The sequence below is a fragment of the Podarcis muralis genome, chromosome 9, assembly GCF_964188315.1.
Source record: "Podarcis muralis chromosome 9, rPodMur119.hap1.1, whole genome shotgun sequence".
Lineage (NCBI taxonomy): Eukaryota > Metazoa > Chordata > Lepidosauria > Squamata > Lacertidae > Podarcis > Podarcis muralis.
The window spans coordinates 78,207,301-78,231,463 of NC_135663.1; the positions used below are offsets into that span (position 1 = coordinate 78,207,301).

At 41.3% G+C, this 24,163-nt stretch overlaps 1 protein-coding gene across 9 annotated transcripts in view; it reads right to left on the reverse strand.

Annotated features, from left to right (window-relative positions):
* RGS12 (regulator of G protein signaling 12) overlaps positions 1–24,163 on the reverse strand; it is an 84,899-nt gene that overhangs the window by 43,748 nt on the left and 16,988 nt on the right. For 6 of the 9 annotated variants that reach the window (XM_028745154.2, XM_028745152.2, XM_028745153.2 and 3 more), the window contains 2 exons: positions 18,462–18,578; positions 3,003–3,024 (listed from right to left, as the gene is read on the reverse strand). In XM_028745154.2, the coding sequence (XP_028600987.2) occupies positions 3,003–3,024; positions 18,462–18,578 (139 nt within the window). Of the gene's footprint in view, positions 1–3,002; positions 3,025–11,127; positions 11,863–16,893; positions 17,039–18,461; positions 18,579–23,030; positions 23,056–24,163 lie in introns of those variants that run through there. The other 3 variants (XM_077934513.1, XM_028745158.2, XM_028745159.2) reach the window with 3 other exon arrangements.

Genomic DNA, 24,163 nt, shown 5'->3' on the forward strand with positions numbered 1-24,163 from the left:
AGCAACATGCCAGCCGTGGGTGAGCCCAGATGCGAAAGTGGGTGGAGCAGTGGGTGTATTTTTATGCAGTGGGCTAGTTTCCACACCCACAGCTCTACCTCTACATCCTCTAGACAAGCAAAAGGCATTAATATAGGTTCTCTATTAATGACTGTAACAGCTGGAGTTTTGCTTTGCATTCCCACTCCAGCAGATGAAATTAAAGATCCTTCTGGTAAGCTATTAGCAATTTTATGCACACTGATAAACAAACCCTCTCTTTCTTGTTGTCCTCCTTGTTATAACATCTCCACAACTGTTACAAATGAAAATGCAAAGTGGGGAAATTGTAACTGAATGGAAAGGCAAATTCAAACAATTTTCCTATTTACCAATTTTTTGCTTTCATAAAAATACTACCAAAAATGGAACCTTTTAAAATAAAAAGCTAACAATATTACTGATTGTAAGAGGTTTTTTTTAGTTTTAGTTCAATAATCATGCCAAAAATATTTAAGCAAAGAACTACCCTTTCAAAACAAATATTTCCCATGCAATCATTTTTACAGTGAAACAGCACAATCCCATTCAGAATGCCTATATCTCTAAATGATCATCAGCATCACTGAAGGTATTACCTGGATATAGCTGGTAAGAGCCACTGTAGTGCCATTTAACCAAATCCTTGAAACCATTCACTGAAAACCATCCTTCTGTATCCATTCCTAACACAGATCCATTCCCCTAGAGCACGCTTGATAGACGCTCTCTGAACAGTGTGGAACATTGTTCTTCTGCAACACCTCCCACTATATTACAACATCTTCTTCAAACAACTCTTCAACAAATTACCCATTTTTTACTTGAACGTCTATTTCCCCTTATAGCCACAAGAGATATCCTCAATATACTTGGCACAAAGCATTATAAAAAGCTGGATAAATAATTTAAAGAAAGGGCCTTCAACTGCTGTCGCTGAAGGAACATGAATTATTCACATTGTACTGGCATTGCAAGTAACGGCAGCTGATTTGGACAGCAAAGAAATGAAACACAGCGTATACCTCCATGCTCCTCAAAAGACTTTTCCTGCTAGCCATTACAAGGGGAGCAGGGAGAGAAATGGCTGGGTTTGTTCTGGGTGTTCTGTCGCCTGCACTTCGCCCCTGTCCTACTCATTCTTAAAGGTCCATTTCATGGTTTCCAGGGAAAGATTACGTCACAGGACACTCAGGCTGCTCCAACCTGGTCTCCCTGATATTCCTTGCCCTTTTGTTCTTTTAAACTCAGTTCAGTCAGGGATCCTGGTACAGGGACACTGCCTCTTTTGACTTCCCAGGGCAGGGCGGCAGCGGCGGGGGGGGGGGGGGGCGGGACTCAGCAGCACGTTTCCGTTTTGCCTTAGGTGGCGAAACAGGTTGCGCTGCCCCCGGTCTAGTGGCATGGACATGGCCCCTTTCACTTTACTGGGACAGGTAACATTGAACCCTCCTTTCCTTCTCTGCCCATGCCCTTTCTCCCCCTTTCCTTTTCTAAGTTTAGCCATGGTTCTGCTAGCAGGATGTCTTTATCTAATAACCCAAAATACAGAATCACAGCCTCAGTAAAACCAGTTACAAAGAGTGGTGAACTAAGATTAACTGGCAACCAGAACAGGTTTGAAAGAGAAACAACAATTTTTGCCCCCTTCTCAGTGATAGAGATAAAAGTCTCTCCAAGAAAAAGACTCAGCGGGGGCCTCTAAAAACCGGCCTGGAAAGAGCTGCATTAGAGGACTCCTGATAGTAACTACAGAAAAAGAAGACGTGAGTGATCATTGCCAACATCCATCTCTAAAAGGATCTCTAATATTTCCTATCTACGAGCTATGAAGGTAAAACATTAAGAAAGGCCAATGAAACAGCTCCTCTATACTTAGATATTGATAAAATTGTAAATAAGCTTTACAATCACTAAAGGCATACCAAGGAAGGCGGAGTACACCTCACAGGCTTCAGCATGTACAAATTTTGCAACCTGAGTATACCTGTCACTCTCTTCCTGTTCTCTTTTCCTTTTGCACTGAGTCGGTTAGATAGTCTGGCTACGTGGACAGGGACTGTATTGTTTATTAACTTTATGGTGCTTTATAAATTATTAGTATTAGCAGCAGTAGTAATACAGGAGGAGCACTACTCTGTCAGTCTCCAGGCACTGATAGTGCCTTTAATGTAAATCCTATTTGGGCATTTTAGGTATGATTAACAAGAAGACAAGGGCATCATCTGGATGAGTAATCAGGAAGAACAGATGCCTTGATATGAGATTGGCCCATTGTACAACTAGATTTTCCAGGATCACACCCTACTGAAGGGAGCTCCTGGCAAACCTGGACCTGGCTGGAGGATGTAGACGTTGCACTGAGAACATTCTTAGTGAACCACAACAGACAGAGATCAGCATTATACTCAATAAACTCCACTGAGATATTAATATTAGGTCTCTTTTCCAAACAAATATGACTAGCTAGCCATTATGTTGATTTTATTCCTTTATCTTTTTGTTAGCCGGTTTGAAGGTTGTGTTTTTTGTTGTTGTTGTTTTACAACATGGGTAGGCAACCTAAGGCCCAAGGGACGGATCTGGCCCAATTACCTTCTAAATCCAGCCCGCGGAAGTGCGGGAATCAGCGTGTTTTTACATGAGTAGAATGTGTCCTTTTATTTAAAATGCATCTCTGGGTTATTTGTGGGGCCTGCCTGGTGTTTTTACATGAGTAGAATGTGTCCTTTTATTTAAAATGCATCTCTGGGTTGTTTGTGGGGAATAGGAATTCGTTCATATTTATTTATTTTCAAAATATAGTCCGGCCACCCACAAGGTCTGAGGGACAGTGGACCGGCGCCCTGCTGAAAAAGTTTGCTGACTACTGTTTTACAATCAAGCGGTGTACAAATTTTATAAAATAAGGCTGCTAAAATTATCATCCAATGCCACAGTGCCAAATTAAGAAACATCAAATATTTTCACATATTAATGCTTACCTCCATCAGACACGGCTGCACACTGCAAAGAGAGAGGGAGAAACATCAGTTACACAAAAACTGCTATAGATAATGAGCATTGTTCAGTTATCAAAAATATATGAACCAGACTTTTATTCCAAATTCACTGATAATTTTGAGCCATCCATTGCAGCCCCTTCAGGGCAATGTCATTCTCCCCACCAATGTCAACAAATGTTGTTTCTGCTGGCTATAAAGGGAATAAGATCAGCTTTGTAACATTATTTGTATGTAAGGGTTTGAATCTATTCCCAAGGGTGACCAGTAGTCTTTGATTTCTCTATAATGCACAGTTAAGAAAACCCAAAGGTTTCTTTAGTTCCTGTTTTGGTTTTAATGCAGACATTCAGGCCCTGCTCAAACTGAAGAGTTTATGAATTTAACATCTTAAGACAGTTTCCTTTGCTGCTTCTCCTACGCTCCATGTGGAACACAGGGTTTATGAAATCTTACAAGGTCCAGACTGTTTAGAAACCAAAGAGATTTTGTCCATATACAATTTAGGCTCAAAATATAAATTTGTTTCTTTCTGGCTTCTGTGCGGATTGCACTGAATATTTTTATTTATTTATTTTGCCAAATAAATAACCAGCATCAGGAGTCTAACACAATTAATCACTGGTGGGTTTTTTTCATTCCATGATTCAAAATACAACCATCTTGCTTTCCCAGCCTATTCACAGCTTCTTAAAATACCTTTGTTCTGTAACTCAGTGGAAAATGTTGCCTCCCAGCAGAATTTATTATTTATCAGACTTACAGCTTCTGCCATCCCAAAGCCTTGAGGCAGGGAGCTAAACTAAATTATCCAACCTTTCTTCCCCTCTTTCTATTACCAAAATGCATATGAGGAAACAAAACTCCAAATAATTTAAGCTGGCAAGTCTGGAAAAGAATTCCAAACCTACGTGTCAGCCACTGAGGTCCTTTCTCCATATTGTGAAGGGAGAAGGGCAGATCAGCTCCCCAAACTGGGGTTTAACTGCCCCTTCTTTAGACCTTTCCCCCCTTCTTTGGGTTGAAGTTACTTACAAAGTTTTTAGTGCTACTGTGATTAAGAAGCCTCTCCCCACCCTAGATAAAGGTAGCAGTGCAAGCCATTCTTTTTATTTGGTAGTGAATGTGAAGCAGTGCTCTCTCCTGACATTGAGTTTAGTCCAGGTTTCTCCTATCTGTATGACATCAACATTCCATAGATCCTGGAAACTTACAGAGCTATTTTTTAAAAAATAAATGTGTGTTTTTTAAGCAACTTTCTTTTTAAAATTTACAAACCTATATAATTCTGTGTATCATGTCCCTTGAGTCCCTTGAGAAATGTAGCAATCACTACATTAGTTTCTGGATGTCCTTGTTTTGCTTCCAAGTTCACTATTAGATGGAATAAAGCTTCCACTTTACTCCTCACAGAGTGATCCAAAGAGATTTACATTAAAAGCAATTAAAAACAACCTTTCGTCCTATGCACAGCTGCACCATGTGGAAAACTATCGGAACTGCAGATTGGAATATTTAGCATAAAACTGAAATTAGATTTTCCGTTATAAAAGATTGAAGTGATGAAGGATTTTTAAAAAATTTGGTAGCAAGTTCCTCATTGGTTTCTCCCCAACTTAACACAATTGGCTTAATAAAGGGATTTTGACTTTTTCAGTCTAGGGTTTTTTTTGGGGGGGGGCAGCTAGGTACTAACATCATCAGCTTTGGAATTACTTTGGGCTATTATTAATTGACCTATTGGTAAACTTTATGCTTTTCAGTTTGACTTCAGCCCCAGAAGTGTACTCCATTGCCTTTTGAGACAGAAGGATGCCAACAATCATGGTTATTAAAGTACTGAACTTTTGTGAATGGTTGCCATGGCCATCTGCCATGGATGCTGTAGCTGAGATTCCTGAACTTCAGGGGGTGGACTACGTGATCCTTGGGGTCCCTTCCAACTCTACAGTTCTACGATTCTATGACTACTGGGTTGTCTATGGGATATGTATCTGTGGGAAATGAAAGGCATGTAAATAAACTGACTATGGTTCTTTTTTTACCCATTTCTTTGTGTAGGCTTTTTATTTCTAAAGACTGACTGTAGACAAATGCCTGTCACATCCTGTTCTCCTTGCTTCCAGCATGCAGATGGTTGAACTGCAAACCAACCGGCAACTGCCACAGTTTAGGGCCAAGTAATGAACTGTTAGTTTAGACAATAAACCTTTTTTAAAAAAAAAAATGCAGAACATTATGATAGCCTAGATCTTCCCCCATTCCTGCCAATTTATTAATCTTTTCAACACACTTTCTCAGTTCCAGTAACTCTACAGGAATATTGACTGGCACAATAACAATTTTTTTAAAAAAATCTAGGGAGATGTGTGACAGCTACTTAAGTCTTTCCTACCTCTTATTCTCAGTATTTGCCTATTTACAGGAATGTAATCAAATAAATCATTTGCAACAGTTGAGTGTTTCAACCCTAAACAAGATCCCTACTTCACACCATCACAGATTATTTATGTATGTTAAGTGTCTAACTGCTTGAGGAGTTATAGTTGCTTCCATTCACAAATCCACAGTCATAGTTGCTTCCATTCACAAATCTGGCATTTGACTGCATATGAAACATTTATAAAACAGTTTAGAAAAAGATTAGGATATTGATATCTAAATTGATATCTAAAGTGGACACAATCCACCTGCCACTTTGATACTCAAATCCCAGACTACTGAAGGGAAGCAATTTTGATCATGATTCCCAAGCCGGGAAATGACACTTTATATACAAAATTATATAGATCTATTTGCCTCCTTAAGATGTATCATAAGATTATTTCCTAAAATATATTCTCTTTTCTATTGTCTCTTTTTTTGCTGATAAGCAATTTAAAAGGGTACCTTAGGGGCCTCGCAAATTATTTCAGTGATAGGAACTGATTCAGTATTACTGTCCAAATATTACAGTCATTTCTTTATTAAGCAGAAGAAACTTGTTTAGGTGACAATATTCCCAGTATCATTATATCTAGCAAAATTCAATTCTAAACTTGGGGCCTGTTTTGCATAGGTCTGTACAGCAACATGACAAGCCATTGCTCTGTCAGTCAACTTTGCAGAAAAGTGTGTGTTGGTGGGAAACCAATATTTAATATTTAACCTGCATAGCACCACCTGATCCAGATGGAAGACACAGAGCTGGGTGTCAACTCATGACACTGTGCCCCCAAACCCTAATGACCACACCCAACACCTCCATATAGATGTTACAAAGCAGGGAGGACAGGATGGAGCCCTGCAGGATCCCACCACACAAATGCCATGGGGTTGAAGTGAAGTCCCTCCCCGTAACAATGTACGCTCAGATCTTAACCAAGGAAGATAACATGGCTGAAGGTATTAAAAGCTGCGGAGAGAATGGGGAGAATTAACAGGGTCCAGATCCCCTGTGCCTCTTGATGTGGGTGACCAAATGAGTTAACCCAGGCTTGAAGCCAGATTGAAATGGGCCTTGTACTAAACCACTTCCAAGTATTAAATCTGCTTCCCCAACGAGTCATCAGTTTTTATTACAAGCTGCTGGAGAAAATAGCTATTACCAAAATTAGAAGCATGTATACAACATAGTCATATGGTTTCCAAACTCCTATTTTATAAACAAATAGTGAGCCCTCTAGTGCATCTAGGACAGTGTAACCTACCATATTAATTATAAAAGCTACTTCCTTCCCTGAAGTATAAAGGTAAAGGTAAAGGGACCCCTGACAATTAGGTCCAGTCGTGGACGACTCTAGATGAGCGGAGATGAGCGGAGCTCATATTGCTTTATTGGCCAAGGGAACCGACGTACAGCTTCCGGGTCATGTGGCCAGCATGACCAAGCCACTTCTGGCGAACCAGAGCAGCACACAGAAACGCCGTTTACCTTCCCGCTGGAGTGGTACCTATTTATCTACTTGCTTTCAAACTGCTAGGTTGGCAGGAGCAGGGGCCGAGCAACAGGAGCTCACCCCCTCATGGGGAATCGAACCGCCAACCTTCTGATCAGCAAGCCCTAGGCTCTGTGCTTTAACCCACAGCACCACCCGCATCCCTTCCCTGAAGTACACCATGTGTCAAATTAAGATCCAACTGGACAAAAAAACAACCTTAGTCTCCATTTTCTTGTCTCATGAATCTACCACATTTTATTCTTTTACCTTGATTAATGAACAGTACAATCCTACACCTGTCAACTTAGAAGCAAGTCCCGAAGAGTTCTGCAGAGCTTTACTTCCAGATAAATGCATATGGAATTGTAGCCAAAAATCAGTATTATAGACAAGAAGAAAAATAAATGATGTTCAAACTATGTTGCACTCTTAGAGATAGAAACCTCTTCTTATTGGGGATAATTTTTAAAGACATCCTGAAGATACCTGGCCAATGCCTGCTCCTCCGCCTCTCCCCTCCTTAAGATTTTGCCATCTTCTTCAATGCTATTATTGAATCTATTTGCTCTGACACCCCTCTCTCCTCCCTCGTCCAGATCTCCCTCCTTCAGAACCTTTGTCAACTCTTTTTCTCGTTGTTTAACTTTGACCCTTGAACTACAACCACTTGCTGGCTGCAATGAGGGTGTGTGTGTGGCTGGAATAGGAAGGTAAAAAAATCACATCTGTTGACTTGTGTTTCCTGGAAGGTTACTCTCAAGTTAATACGTTCCTTGGGCTACTTTACTTGGCCCTTCACTATTCTCTCTATATTTAGTGTCCCTGGAAAACATCTTCACATCCTATGGCTTTCAATACTACCAAAGATACTGACAACCTTGGAATTATTATCTCTGAGGATAGGTTATTGTTTTAAATGTTTTTCATTGTTTCTACATTCTTTAGACATGTTTTTACCTCTACTATATTGTTTTACCAATTTGTTGATTGCTACTCTGGGCTCCTTTGGGAGGAAGGACAGGACAGAAATAAAACCAACAAATAAAACAATAGTTTATATGCTGATGAAATCCTCTTCTACTTCTGAACCAGTCTTGCATCTCCAAGTGCTTCTCTGATATTTCCACTTGTATGTTCTCTCAAGCTCTGAATGTCCAAAAACAGTATTTTCACCTTTTTTATTTGTATGCATTTTCTTAATTTATGCCTTCGACATTTGAGTCAAGGCAATTTATGAACATATAAAAACCGCTAAAATAGTTTTTTAAATGGTACAAAAAATAACAAGACAGGTTTAAAAATAATACAAAATGAGCAGAGGCACCTTCTCATGAAGCTGGAGAAGCCTGTAGAAATAAAAATGTCTTCCGTTGTTTCTAGAAAGTAAAAATAGTGGGTGCCTGTGCAATACCTCAACAAGAATGGTGTTCTACGGCAGTGTTCCCCAACCTTGGGTCTCCAGCTGTTTTCGGACTGCAATTCCCATCATCCCTGACCACTGGTCTTGTTATCAAGGGATGATGGGAGTTGTAGTCCAAAAACAGCTGGAGACCCAAGGTTGGGGAACACTGTTCTACGGAACAGAGGCAGCCACACTAAAAGCCTTGCCCAAGTTAGTGTGGGGATGGTACTTGAAGGAGAAACTCTTCTGCAGAACGCAGCAACTGACTGGGTATACAAGCAATAAGGCACTCTTTGAAGTAACCTTGTCCTTATTTGCATGAAGCCCTAATACTGCAAATACATGAACTTGGCCTGGTAGCACATTGGAAGCCACTGCAAATCCTTCAAACAAAGAGTTATATGCTGGTGATAGACAGTCTCCCACCCCACCAGCCATCTAACCACTGTTGGTTGGGGTTGGGGAAAGCTGCAGCTTCCAGGCCAACCCCAAGGGTAGCCCCCCCCATAAAGGTAAAGATAAATGGACCCCTGACCATTAGGTCCAGTCATGACCGACTCTGGGGTTGCGGCGCTCATCTTGCTTTATTGGCCGAGGATACAGCTTCCGGGTCATGTGGCCAGCATGACTAAGTGCACGGAAATGCTGTTTACCTTCCCGCCGGAGCGGTACCTATTTATCTACTTGCACTTTGACGTGCTTTCGAACTGCTAGGTTGGCAGGAGCAGGGACTGAGCAACGGGAGCTCACCCCGTCACCGGGATCCGAACCGCCAACCTTCTGATCGGCAAGCCCTAGGCTCAGTGGTTTATCCCACAGCACCACCTGCGTCCCCCCCCCCCATACTTCTCCTTTAATCCCTATACAGTGGTACCTCTGGTTGCAAATGGGATCCGTTCCGGAGCCCCGTTCGCAACCTGAGCAGAACGCAACCCGCGTCTGCGTGTTGCGATTCGCCGCTTCTGCGCATGCGTGTGACGTCATTTTGAGCGTCTGCGCATGCGACGAAACCTGGAAGTAATCCTTTCCGGTACTTCCGGGTCGCCACGGGACGCAACCTGAAAAGATTTAACCCGAAGCGTCTTTAACCCAAGGTATGACTGTACTGGCTTCCAGCCATTCCAGGCCCTTGAACAAGCCAGAACCCCTAGTTTCTCACCTGCCCCCATCTCCTTCCTCTTGTATCCTAGCACACACCTACCTGTGTATTTCACTTTTTAAACACCCTCACCAACGCTCAGAAGGTTTCCTACTCCCTGCAACGACAGCTGCTTTCTCCATTGCTGCCCCTTCTGCCTGAAATTGCTTCCCTGAAAGTTTCAGAGACCAGCTTCTTTCTTTATTTCAAGTCCCTCCTCAAAACTCACGTTTTTCATGAAGCCTGTGGAACAACCCTCAGAGCCTAACCTTACTGTAACTAAACCTCAGTAGGTGCAGCTGAAGTAATTGCATATTCTTCCCATTTACCCTGATATCGCTTCCCCTGTTGTACTCTTTGTGTCTATTTTTTAGATTGTAAAGTGTCATGCCTACAACAACGCATATGAGAAACAACCTGAATGACATAAATGATTGCTGTTATCACACAGCAGATACGACTCTTCTGCTGCTGAGATCTAGGGTGTTTCATGTGATGTTCTGTACTGGGACTTTTCAACTCTGTACTGGTACTTTTCAAATCTGGCAACAGCCCCTCGCCCTCTGAAAGCTCTCCTGGCAGATTAAGGGGCTCTTGATCATGACATGAAGCACCCTCTCTTGTGTCTTCCTGGTTTCTGGTCAATGTTTCTATTTTGCAAATTATATTTTTTGCCAGACCAGAGATTATGCATATTCAATATTTTCATTTAAATTTAAAAATTCAAATGACACACAACCTCTCTGGACGTAAGTATGAAAATAAATATTATTTTAAAAACACTACCTAAACATAAAAATATAAGTATTACTATTATGAAATGAATGCCTTAAAAATATGTATTTTACTTTCTGCATATTTTCATTCCCGGTTCCTGCCCCAGTTATCACTCATTCATTTTACTTTGATATTTTTGTTAAAGAAAAGGACAGATATATATCAGACATTTCTTACAGAGGAAATTGAAGCAGGTTATTTTTAAAACACCAAAAAGTAACAAAGTAACTGTAAGAAATCGTAATTTCTGTTGTGCAGGAAGCTGATTCATCACAATTTGATAACATTCCTTTACTTCAGAATGAATTTTAAAATTATTTTCTTTCCACTTCTAAAATTGTCTACCCAGAATTAAGACACACTAAGCTCAGTGGAGCTCCATATTAATTGTCTACTTGCATAAAAATAATAAAGCAAGAAGAAGACAAAGATGATAGTCTTTTTCTTGCCATGTTAGAGAAATTGTTACAAGACACTGGTGTCAAAAAAATGCAACTCAAATTTTAAAAAATAAAAGGTTTTTCCTCCAAAATAAAAATGCATTTGTGTGGTTTATTGCAAACAGACAAGAAGACATAAGCAATCTGTACCATTTATAGATGATTGTCAAATTTGTTTTTCATCTTGCAACATCTCTGATAAAAGTTAATATTTGATGAGTAAAACAAAAAACTTGTAAAACTGCTGCTATGTAGTTTCTTTCACATAACTCCCATAATCAACATTTGTTTTAAAAAATTATTTTTTCACAAAATACAATTTCAGCTATAAGTTTCAAAAGTCTTAATATGGAATAATAATAATCTATAATTCTGGTCTCTAATCTCCAATGCAAGACAGTCCCTTGTGACAAGCAATCATATTGCTTACCTGTTCATCGTAAGAAAAAGCAGTTATTTTTGCCAGAAGCACCTTTCCTAAATTCATCTTTACTTTAGATGGTGGAGCATTTCTTAAATAAAATAGGTTCTCAAGAGCTTAACTGCACCATCCAATACTCCGCACTGCCTGTGCAAAATGCCTACAAAGTTTAAAGGCATTTCACATGTTCTATTTTACTCCCTTTATGTTACCAATAGCAACCAGCCACCGCAGAACGCTCCAGTTCATCATGGATCAGATTGTATCTCGGCTATCTCACAGAAAAAGGATAGTTTGGAGAATTGGGGCTGTGGTATTTAACAAATCCTGTCTGTAGCAAATAACATAACACAGTTTGTTCAGTCTGAAATGGTGCGTTTGCAGAAGAACACTATAGTTAGGTCTGTGCATCCGCCATGGCTGAAAGAGTGCAAAAATGGGCAAGGTGTGGCAGTAGGTATAGAATTCAGCTTCCAGAGCACCTCAGATTTATATTTTTAAAAGGAGGTTTCCAGTCCTCATAGCTGCAGAGATAGCAAGGTTTGCTGAATCTCAGATACCTGCTGGGTTGCTGAATAATTGGTTTGGGGAGCAGCTTTGAAGTCTTTGTCCCTTCCACTACTGGAAAAAGGTAATATATCAGGATTATCGAAAATCAGTGTGTATGCGTATGTTGTATTAAATGCTCCTTAAAAACAGGTGGTGCAAAATTATACAGGAATGCAATAGTCTATTATCCGGGACCCTTTACCAAAACTAATAGCAAAAGTTGAAGACTGCTCTTCTATGTAAAACAACAAACAGAACTAGATTTAATGTTTGAGATAAAGTATAATAAATGTGACACAGCAGAGTATGTATTTGTCATGAAGGTCTGCACAACCCCTGCCTGTTTACCAATATTGCCTGTCCATCAAAGACTCCATTGCTCAAAGGTGGGATAGGCATGTCTCAAGCATCCCCACTCCCCTTATATAATACTGTTTTTTCTTTAGTTATCTTTAGAGGCAGCAGTGTGCGGAAGTAACAGGATGTCCCGGGAGGTGTGCTGTCTTCCAGCTGCAAAGATTCACACTGTGACAGAGAAGTTGCCAAATCTTATCAAGTCCACTGACACCAACCCCTTCTTTTTGATTCATGTGGGTACAAACAATACTGCCAAACACAGCCTTTGACATATGAGACTCTGGCCAGGAGGCTGAAGGGCCTTGAGACACAGGTGCTTTTAAATCTCTCCTTTCTGTTGGAAGAGAGAGGAAAATACTGGAAGTAAACCACTGACTGCGCAGGTGGTGTTGTCAGGAAGGATTTGGCTTCTTAGACCATAGTCTCCGCTTCCTTGAGGAAGGACTTCTGGCAAGACATGGGTTGCACCTCACAGTGGTCGGCAAGAATGTGTTTGGAGAATGGGGAAATCACAAAGGAAGAGCATATATGAGTAGCCAATAGTTGCAGGGAGAAGGTCAGGCGGGCCAAAGCTCAGAATGAACTCAGGCTTGCAAGAGAGGTTAAAAATAAAATTTTAAAAGCTTTCTTCAGTCATGTTCAAAGAAAGAGGAGGAACAAGCAAGTAGTAAATCATCTATGTGCAGAGGATATAGGTGAGAGTGACTTTAACTTTTTTTCCTTCAAAGGAACATCTTGAAGATCCATACACAAGCCAGGCACATAAGTTGAACCAGGCAAAGCTTACTCAAGACATCAGAGTAGCTTTGGGCCCCCACAATGTGACCCTTGTGAGCACTATCTTCCCACAGACAACCTGAGCACTCTGAATTTTAATTTCTTTTTTTAAAAAAATGAGTTTTTAGGATTACTCCTTGAGGGTAATGTGGCAAAGGGCAGGGACAGACCAGATGCTGGATTACCTAAACAGGAACTGCCTTGCTTCATTAATGCAATGGGATTTACGTCTAAGTAAGCATGGCGCTGTGGGTTAAACCACAGAGCCTAGGACTTGCAGATCAGAAGGTTGGCGGTTCGAATCCCCTCGACGGGGTGAGCTCCCGTTGCTCGGTCCCTGCTCCTGCCAACCTAGCAGTTCGAAAGCACGTCAAAGTGCAAGTAGATGAATAGGTCCCGCTCCGGTGGGAAGGTAAACGGCATTTCCATGTGCTGCTCTGGTTCGCCAGAAGCAGCCACATGACCCGGAAGCTCTACACTGGCTCCCTTGGCCAGTAAAGCGAGATGAGCGCCGCAACCCCAGAGTCGGTCATGACTGGACCTAATGGTCAGGGGTCCCTTTACCTTTAAGCATACTCCTGGTACCCTCTAAGGCGAAGGGTCTGTCCCCCCCTGAAATGGAGACTCAACAAATCCAGGAAAGAGGTAGATAGATACTGGTTTGGGGCAATTATTGGCAGATGTAAAAACAAAAACAATCCCCCCCATTATGTTACAAGGTAATATAATTTTCAATGTTTTTCACAAAGAATCAAAGACAGTTCTATCAATGGGTTTCTGTCTCAAAAGACCCCCCCTCCCAGGGAAGCAAATAAGTTTGTTTTCTGCACTGCATATTATTTGTTCCAGCAGCATTAAATAACTAAACCAATAAATGAAGTAATAAGTGGCCTCAAGATTAAAATATTTTGCCTTGATCAATATTGTGGACCAATATCCTCTTTTCAGTTGTCAAAGCTCTGAACCCAATTTGGGTTCTAGAATCACAGAATTGCACAGTTTGGAGAGACCCCAAGGATCATCTAGTCCAACCCCCTGCAATGCAGGAATCTCAGCTCAAGCATCCGTGACAGATGGTCATCCAACCTCTGATTTAAAAACCTCCAATGGAGGAGAGCCCACCACCTCCCGAGGGAAACCATTCTCCTGTTGAACAGCTCAGAAAGTTCTTCCCAATGTTTAGCCTCAATCAGCCTGAGCTGTGCTGAGCTGCAACTTTCTCCCCCTCCTTCCCCTTCTCTGCGTGCAAAGTTCCTCTGCATAGTTCGTGTTCCGCACATGATTCACTGACACAACCCCATCCCCTTCAGACCAATTGACACTGATAAGGCTCATTACTTGGTGTCCAGGGTGGTTCTCATGCTGAACATCTGAGTCAGATGTTCAGCATGCAAGTCACCCTGGCTGATCCCAGCGGCTGCTGTGCTGGGAAGGGAAGAGGCTCACTCATGTAGCAAGCTGCACTATACCTAGGGCCGCCTTTACCTGGGGGTGCAAGTGGTGTGGGGCACCCGGGTGCCAAATTTGGGGGGGCACCTGGTGCCCGCTGCTGAAGCCGCTTAAGCTCTTAACTATCTACCTGTCATGAAATAATACATAATTTTGATCAAGCTAGAAAATCAAAATACATATATACCTAGGTATTATCGAAATGTACACCTACAGTTTCACTAAAGGACTTTCGATATCATGCGCTCATTTACCAAAGATGGTCCGCGCCAGCGGTGTGCTTATCATTCACAATGGCGGCGCTTGTCATTCACAATGGCACCGTGCACGCAAAAGTAACTCTTACATCAAAATATTACGTTACATATTGTATTAAGCTGCTATGTGGCAGCGGGGTCAGAGGCACCTTTGACACGACTGATGTTTCTCCTAAGGAGGTGCCTAAACAATACTTGTAAGTTTAAGTGTGGTGGTGTTGTATACTTAAGTATAAGTGTATTGTAAATAAACGAGCAAATAAAAAAGTTTGTTTCTTTTTCCTGTGAAAAAGCCAGTGTGGTGTAGTGGTTAAAAGCGGTAGTCTCGTAATCTGGGGAACCGGGTTCGCGTCTCCGCTCCTCCACATGCAGCTGCTGGGTGACCTTGGGCTAGTCCCACTTCTCTGAAGTCTCTCAGCCCCACTCACCTCACAGAGTGTTAGTTGTGGGGGAGGAAGGGAAAGGAGAATGTTAGCCGCTTTGAGACTCCTTAAAGGGAGTGAAAGGCGGGATATCAAATCCAAACTCTTCTCTTCTTCCTTCCTTCTTTTGTAAGCAAGAGATAAGGCTTAAGCGTGGTGTCTGACATAATCATAATAAAAGTTAATTTGGGGGCTAAACTAAATTTGGGGGCGCTGGATGGATCTTTGCACCCCGGCAGCACATATGCTAAAGACAGCGCTGACTATACCAGGCCAAACTATTTCTCCATTTAGTCTACTCTTACTGGCAGCAGCTGGCTCTCTAAGGATCTCAGGAAGAGAGAGAGGTCTCTTTCGTTACTGGCCAGACAATCCTTTTCACTAGAGATGCAAAGGATCAAAGCAGAGACCTCCGGTATGCCAAGGATGTGCTCTGTCACTGAGCAAACAAATGCTGAGAAGGGGAGGTGGATGTTGGTGCAAATGGCACAGCCTTCCGCACTTCTCACCAGCTTTTTACTGGGAAGGGTAAAGAGGGAGAGGGCAGCTGCTGCTCTACTCCTTCAACGCCACATTGTCTCTCCACTCTACCCACAAATTCAGCCCATGAAGAAAAACACACAGGCAGAGGATAGCAGGGGATAGGGGATAGGGTGGGAGTTCAAAACCTGTGGGTTTCTCAGAAGGAATACTGGGCTGTCTGCTGTTCAGGACACTAAATTATAGGAACTCATGCTCTCTTCCAGCAAGGCAGTTCTTAAGTATGAATAGCCAGATCTGTTTAATCAATGAATTTCTTAACTAGGACAGTTAGGGATGGAACCTCCATTTACGAAGGCAGTATATCTTGTGTTAGCAGCAGCTCCCAGCAGGAAATAACAAGAGTTAGTGAAAATATGAAACACACCAAATATGTTAGTGTTATATATATGGGAATGGGAAGAATGCTGTATAAATATTCAAATTTAACTAATAGATTGACTAACCCTTCAATGATTAAGCTAGTAAAGTTTCAATTAAGTTTCAGTCTTAATAATAATCCTTTTAAAACTATGAGATCGTATAGCAAAAATATATTCTCCCTAGAGAATCTACTTCAAAGAAAAAACTGTATCAAAGCATTCAAATGTCACCCTTAAGAAAACTGAACATGTTTTTCAGGATATGGTTGAAACTTACAATACCATTAAAAAAATATGCTATCCAATGCATGCTAGCACTGAAGCAAGTCCAATTCTACTCATAAGTTTGTAGCCACAAAGGATTTTTTTAGAAGACAATTTTTTTTGCGTATTAAAAATGTGCTTGTTTTATTTTCTTTACCAGTAAGAATAAGGATAGCCAAGAAATAGCCACAAAAATACGTAAGGTCTCTTTTAACAACCTGTTGAAGATAGATATGCCTACCAGTGAGTTGTGTGTGTGTGTATGTGTTTTACTGGAATGTATGCCATTAACAATATAACCGGGGCATATTGTTTCCCTTCCTTTTTTAATGACACAGAGCTTTTAGAATACCGGTACTTCTCTGTGTTTCATTTAAGAAACATTAAACATTTTTAAAAACTGAAACATCCCCGTCTCAGACTTTATCTGAGTCATGAAAACCCCTAACGGGTAGGTCTACCAAATAAACATACAAAGAACCATCAAACCATGCAGTCAAATTATTTTTATACATGAGGAGCTGCCATTGTTTAATGCATTTACGGTAATTATTCTTAGAAAAATGACAGTGCACAGTGTTGCATAAGTACCTACTGGAAAACCACTTTACTGCTGACTTACACAATAAAAGAATTAAATATAAAAATTATCAGTTAACATTAATAGAGGGGGGAAATCAACTGGAGAGAACGTAGACTTTTACAGGAACTATATGGAAGACCTTGCAACTGAAGGCTGTCCTTTCAGTCACTTTCTTGAGTTCCATATACACTATTAGATAAATGAAACATACTTACGTGACTAAAGTTGCAAAGTTCCTCCATGTACAAGTTGTCCCTAAGGGACTTCTCTCTCATTTTAAGGAAAGTTTCCTACGAACACACATGTTTACTTCTCCTGTCCAGTAAAACAAATGAAACTAAGGTGCCTCTTCTTCCTTCCTTCACAGTGGAGACCCACCCAGACTAAGCACCAGTTTGTGTATCTACCCATCAAAAGAAAAAGAAAAAACAGCTTGCACTCAAGGCTTTAAATTGTTGCTGTGACTGTCTTTGCATAACAATGAACCCTCCACAGAGACTGCATACTAGTGGTGCATAGGTTCAGTGTGAACTGTATAGAAAAACTTTAAACTAGCTCTAAAATCAAACAGCAACTTTATACAGCTTGTTCCCATTTTCTCTGTTTCTCGGCATGTAGCTGCATGTTCCTTCAAGATTGCAATCACATGCAAGCCTATTATGCTATTTGCTTCATCCTGCTTGTCTGTTCCTTGCTCCTTTGACTAAGCAAAAGAAGGTTACAGAATTCTTTTTCCTTGTGCAACAGGATTCTCATACATTTCAGTACCACACCCATTTATTTTAACTCGCAAGCCTATGAAGTACTGAGGATACTTCTATTATGTCATAGCATTAGTCAAACTCCAACCACAAAAAAGTCATTTGCGTCGCTAAAAATGACTACTTCTGAATATACTATATAAAAAATATATAGGATATTGCCACCCTAGTAATGAATTGTTCATTCTTTTAGAAGCTTGCTACATTTTGAAAATCACGCTTTTCAAGCTACGTACATTCTATTCAGTGTTCACTTTTTGAAGACTAGTAGAGACTCTCTCCCCGCTTACACACACACACACACACACACACACACAAAATCATGAAGGCTAGGCATTGTTATGAAAGCAGGGATTTAGTTACAAGGCATCAAACCAAGAACCTAGGCAAATTTACAACACAAATTCCACATGTTCAGCAGCACCACCTATATTATAAGAATATTTAGCATGCATGCATTAAATGGCCTCATTTGCATGCCACTTGAAACCATAATGAAGCTTAATTATGGTTTAAAGGTGAATGTGCAGTGTACTGATGCAGAGGGAGAAAACTGCAGCCCCTTCACTCCTCCCCCATTCTTGCTTCTGAGAGCTCAGCCTTAGGATTACGTCTGAACCTGGGCTCCATGGTTTGCCTTCCCCAAACAAGCCATAACCAGTAAGGCAAGAACAAAATCTGGTTATAGCTCATGGCTTGTTTGGAGAGATATAATTCCCGAGTCTGGGTCCAAACGCAATGCTAAGCCAAAGCAGGGCTCAACTCTTGGCAGCATCAGCAGTGGGAGCGGGGGGGGGGGGTGACGCGACCCCCCAGGACATAGCACATTCATTTTTAAATCACAGTCAAGCTTAACAGTGGTTTAAAGTGATTTGTCAACCAGAACAGAGAAAAGCAACACGTTAATTTACTCTCGTTTGAGAACATATCTACTTTCCTTAGAGTACTGTTTAAGCAGCTTATTAATGCCTGTCCACTCTCTCTTCACAGGAAACAGTGAAAGCTTAGTGTAATAAAATTACCTCGAGATCGTCAAGGGAGCGCGTAATGCTGAATCTCTTTGTCCGTCCAAATGATCTTCGAGCAGAAGAGCGCTGGGGAAGCTGTCCTAAACCAGAAGTAGGTCCAAACTTTGTACACTAAATAAGCCAAGAAATATATATTTAATTATACTGCTTTATTCATTCCTGATACAGCAAAATTTATTTGACTTTATTATCCCCGTTGATGGCACTTAGCATTTAGTTTTAAAAAAGCAGGCTTAACAATAGTCATTTGTGGGACTATGTGCAGATTAGCAACTAAACAATGATATACTATTATTTATTTTACCGCCTAGATCTGCTACACAGATGATTGCGGTAACATGGCTGCTTTTTAAATTCTAATCAATGAAATAGATCTTGAACAAATTTTACTTTAGCTAGCAAGTGAAACAGAATAAAAAAAGAGACCAGTGAATAGTCCGATATACATAGAAAAGTGCATAAACTGAAGATAAGTGGCAGGCAGCATTAATACTGCAGGTTAAAATAAAGATCCTCCTATCTGCCTTCATCCCTAGCCTTCTAGTGCAGTTCTGTTTACATAGGTGACATAGTTGCACTGCAACTATGCACTGATTAGGTGGAAGCAACCTTGACCTCATGTCATAGCCCAGGAGATACTTTCCCTGATCAGAGAACATCAACTATAAATCAATCCTTATTCCCTTTAATAAACCACAATGTTAGTCACCAGTCACCATCTTCAACTGTCTTCTGAATCACCCTTTTGTATCTTTGTTTTCTTACTCTCCTCTGGACAGGCCTGGATTAAAGCAACTGGAGGCCCTGGGCTAGGAGACATTGGAAGGCCTGAATTTAATAGCATCTAATCCTGAGAAACAAAACCCCGTTCTCTTCTTTATCTACTCAATGGAAGCAGAACATTGCTGAAATTTGAGCTTTCATGAAAATATTGTTTCTAAATTTATAAACTTTAGTAAGTTTACAAAAGTATGAATTAATGAAGACATTCACACAGAACATTCATAGGGGAATCATAGCTGTAAGATTACACTACAGTGGTACCTTGGTTTAAGTACTTAATTCGTTCCAGAGGTCCGTACTTAACCTGAAACTGTTCTTAACCTGAAGCACCACTTTAGCTAATGGGGCCCCCTGCTGCCGCTGCGCAGCCAGAGCACGATTTCTGTTCTCATCCTGAAGCAAAGTTCTTAACCTGAAGCACTATTTCTGGGTTAGCGGAGTCTGTAACCTGAAGCGTATGTAACCTGAAGCGTATGTAACCCAAGGTACCACTGTATATGCAACAGTTTATTTTGAGCTTTTTTAGGTGTCAACTTATCAATTATATCATTAAAATCAGTGAGTCGCAGTTTATCATTTTCTGTGCAGAGAATGCTTAGATCACACAACCAATCTTGGGCATAGCTGTCAACTTTCAGATTTGAAAATAAGCGATCAGCAGCCTGAAAATAAGGGATCAGCAGCCTCACCTGTCCCGGGGACAGTCTACGGGATATCTAACAATCCAGGATAGTAGCGGGAAGCAGTGGGAAATGGCGCTGGAATAAGGGAATTTCCCGCAAAAAAAGGGAAGCTATGATCTTGGGACATTGTTGACCATAGATCATGCTATATCCTTCTTAGTCTAGAAAATAATCTTTCACCAGTACAGTTTGTAACTGTTAAACACACAAACAATCTGAAAATTGCTTCCACATTTGGAAAACCTGTCCAAATTTTCTCCTGGAATATTATTTGATACATATATTGGTGGCTGAAACTTTCTTTTTCAGGGTAGGTTTGCACATGTGGAAGTGCAAGAGTTCATTGACTAGACTAAGGTCAACATCCTTTGGATACTCTTCCAGCAATGCAAATGTGAATCTGCTTCTTGGTTGCCTGCAGGTTCACAAAAAATTAAAAACCAGCTAATGTGAGCATTTGACTATGTTTTCTAGTTAAGCATGTTAGCATAGAGTTCATATGATTTTTCAATTTTCCATGGGATGCCAATAATCAAATCTAGTAGAAGCTAAAGCTGTATTTGAGGTAGTTTGGTTACAGAAAAGTCTGCACACGAAACAGTAGACTTTTGCTTTTGTGGGAGAATCTACTAGCCATTCTCAAGGGTGGTTTTCTCCCTTTACTTCTTACTATAAATAGGGACTCAACTTTTGCTGCAATCCTATACACATATACCATCCTATACACATAAATTTGCTATTTGCAAATTTACTTTCATAAATGAGCAAAGTACACTAGCCAGGACACCATATTATAGCTGATAAAAGGCCACTGTTGAAAGCAGTGCCCTTGTGTCATCTTCGCCTCATTCCTGCTTAAGAAGGCAAACCCCATAACATGACATCACCACAGTGTAGCTTCCATGCTACCTCACTGACCACCATTTATAGGAATGGCAAATTCACAACATAATGATGACATCACCCTTTTTTGTTTTTTGGTTTGCTAATTGTTATGAGGGAAAGAAGAGATGTGGGGCTGCTGCTTTTAGCAACAGTCACGTGTCAAATGCAACACTCAGCCCTGGGCTTAGACATGTGGTTCCCAGGCCTTTTTGTCTTTTTAATAAGCCCAATTCAAAGGCTTTAGCCCACACAAACCCCTCCTTTCTCCCAACGTGTATGGTTGCCATACTTTGATTCATCATAGCCTACCTCATGGGGCTGTTGTGAGAATCAAAGAGGGAGGAGAGAACCATATATGCCACCTTGGGGGAAGGACAGGATATAAAATGTAATGAGTAAGAATGAGGGAAAGGCTAGAAATGGAAAGCAAAGTAGTATATTAGATAACCAGGATATTCCTTACCCTGTTCTCTTCAACTCAACTCCTAGGGATGCAGCAGGTGCTGCAAAATGCCCTGCAGAATCCTCACCAGGTAAGTGGGCAGGAGTTATCCAACAAGGCAAGTTTGGGAAGTCATGTTTGGGCATCATCCAGACATGGCTGGAGTTGTTCAGCGACCACCCACTTCATCACCTTGTTCAAGAATGGAAAAATTGAGACTGGGAGATAACTGACCACAATGGCTGTTCCAAATATACCGTATTTTTTGCACCATAACACTCACTTTTTCCCTCCTAGTAAGGGTAAATGTCTGTGCGTGTTATGGAGGGAATGCCTACGGGTGGCATGCCTACGGATTTTCCTCCTCTAAAAACTACGTGCGTGTTATGGTCGGGTGCGGGTAGTTTTTAAAACAACTGCTTCTTTAAGGGGTTCTGGGAAGACACCCTCACAGAGGGAAGCATTCACTACCCGATGGAGCCCTTTGCCAAGCCAAGCCTGGCTCACTTGACAGGATGGGCAAGGATCAAGCAAACAGGTGGTTGGTTACACTCGTGCTGACCACATCTCCGGAGGTAACAAACTGAAATTGATCCCATACAACTTGACCAGACAGAGCACGGGCACTCTCCCAGCCCAGCTCTGTTACCATGGTGGTGTCAACCTCTTTCCGAATTTGAGTGATTTTATCTGCAAAAAACTTTGCAAAATCATTGCAGGAGATCTCGACCTCACAGGACCTCAATGGAAAAAGTGGTTCTGTTAAATTATGAACCACTTGAATGAGTCTCCTGCGACTGATTTCAGCTAATGCAATAGAGATGGCAGCGATGCACAGGCTTTATGGGTTCTCTCTTCTGGAAGTGACATGCACCTAGACCATCCTTAGATGTGTCTATACTTCAAGCTGCTCTGCCAGGTCATAATATCAGCTGTGTTATCCCTTGGAGCTGTGGTAAGGTTTTGCTTGAGCCTTCATATTTTGGTCACCATTGGCAGATGACATTATTTTTCAGCGGTTGTGCTGTTAGGATAAACTTATTTAGTTTATACTAGTTACTGATTAGTACTGAGAATCTTCTGTAAGCAGATGCCTTCTGTCTTGCTTTCACTTGGGTTAACTCCATATATTTGACATTGTGATTCAGGCATTGTACTGTTTCTTGTTGAGTTTTCCTCCTTTCTGATTAGCTCTGCCCAACGCTTCCTTTAGAATGGCAGCATGTTCTTTGGCAGCTGATGCGATTATCATGTCATCTGGTATGATGTGTGCACTTAATAACATTCGTTTTTCTGCTAGAACACTTGCAGACTTTATTCCAAAAGGGAGTTTGTTGGAGGAGCATCTCCATGGGTAAATAAAGATGTGGACTTCTGAAGGCTATTTGTCCACTGTCACCTGCACTTAGCATCTTTCTCACCCAGTATCATGAATAGTTTATTTCTAGCTGATTTGGCCTTTTGTGGGGTAGGGGTAAAGATGAGGGAATCCTGAATTGCAAGCAATGGAAATGGTGCCCCTTAGCTTTGTTTTGCTATGACTATACAGTTATCTTTTTACTCTCTGATTACCATGTCATTGACTTAGGTAGGGTTTGGGTTTCCACACTTTGATAACGACTCTATCAGCCTCCAGCCTTTAAAAAGTAGCCTTAAGATTTGCTAGCATTGCATATTTTCCTGGATCCTTGGATCTTTGGGGTCACAGATGGAACCAAGCAGATACACTGAGTGTTGGGAAATTATCAAAGCCCCTCATCATAAACTCACCTGATGAGATTCAGAATGAAGTATACTGCCTAGCATTAGTGGATCCTCTTTCTCTGTGATGTAGAACGGGAGAACTTCTTAATTACACCCAGCTGTGCTGTAAGCTATTCCTGTACCCTTTCATTTAACTGTGGCATTTCCAAAAGCAGCCAGTATGTTCTCTGAATAAACACTTTGCCCTTCAGGATCGCTGAAGTTTCCTGGTCTTGTATTTGCTTTAGATCCACTGTCTGGCTACTGAAGACTCTCTATACAACACCAACAGTCTTGTATCCTGCATCTTGCTCCCTTGACTTCTTTGGTTGTAGTTTTGCTGCCATTATTCCAACACATAAGTCATGCAGCCTGTCCCTCAGTTCAGGAGTTACATCTGTTTGCTTTAGGTTGAAAACTGGTGCCGGTTACTGCTAGGTAGATGTAAAGCCACTGCCTCACACTTTCTCCAGTGGCTGCCTGTAACCGTAGTTCAACTGGTGCCTTAAACTACTTAAATTTGTTACTGCAGTTAACAGGGACTACAGACTTCTTGTTTGGGCTGCTTTTGATTCAGTGAGGGAAACAGGCCTATAGGTCTAAAGAGAACCTACAAGTATGAAAATGGAAGGAGAGGAGCCATCAGTTAGGAGTGCAGAGTTGCTGTTGGGCAAAAAGAAGAGTGTGCATGCTATGGGATGTAGACAGAAAAGAGAGGGTGAGTTAGCAGAGAGAAGGATGAGCAAAGAGCTCTGATGGGTCAACAGGAAGAGATTTCACTGCAGTATGCAGACAGAAATAGGGAATTAAGACAGAATGGAATAAAAACCGTGTGTGTGTGTGTGTGTGTGTGTGTGTGTGAATATGTATGAATGCACTCCAAGCAGTGCTATAAAACTGTGGTGGTGGTTGATGCCAGCATGTCATTGTTGTTGTTGTTGTTGTTTAGTCGTTTAGTCGTGTCCGACTCTTCGTGACCCCATGGACCAGAGCACGCCAGGCACCTCTGTCCTCCACTACTTCCCGCAGTTTGGTCAAACTCATGCTGGTAACCTCGAAAACACTATCCAACCATCTCGTCCTCTATCGCCCCCTTCTCCTTGTGCCCTCCATCTTTCCCAGCATCAGTGTCTTCTCCAGGGAGTCTTCTCTTCTCTTGA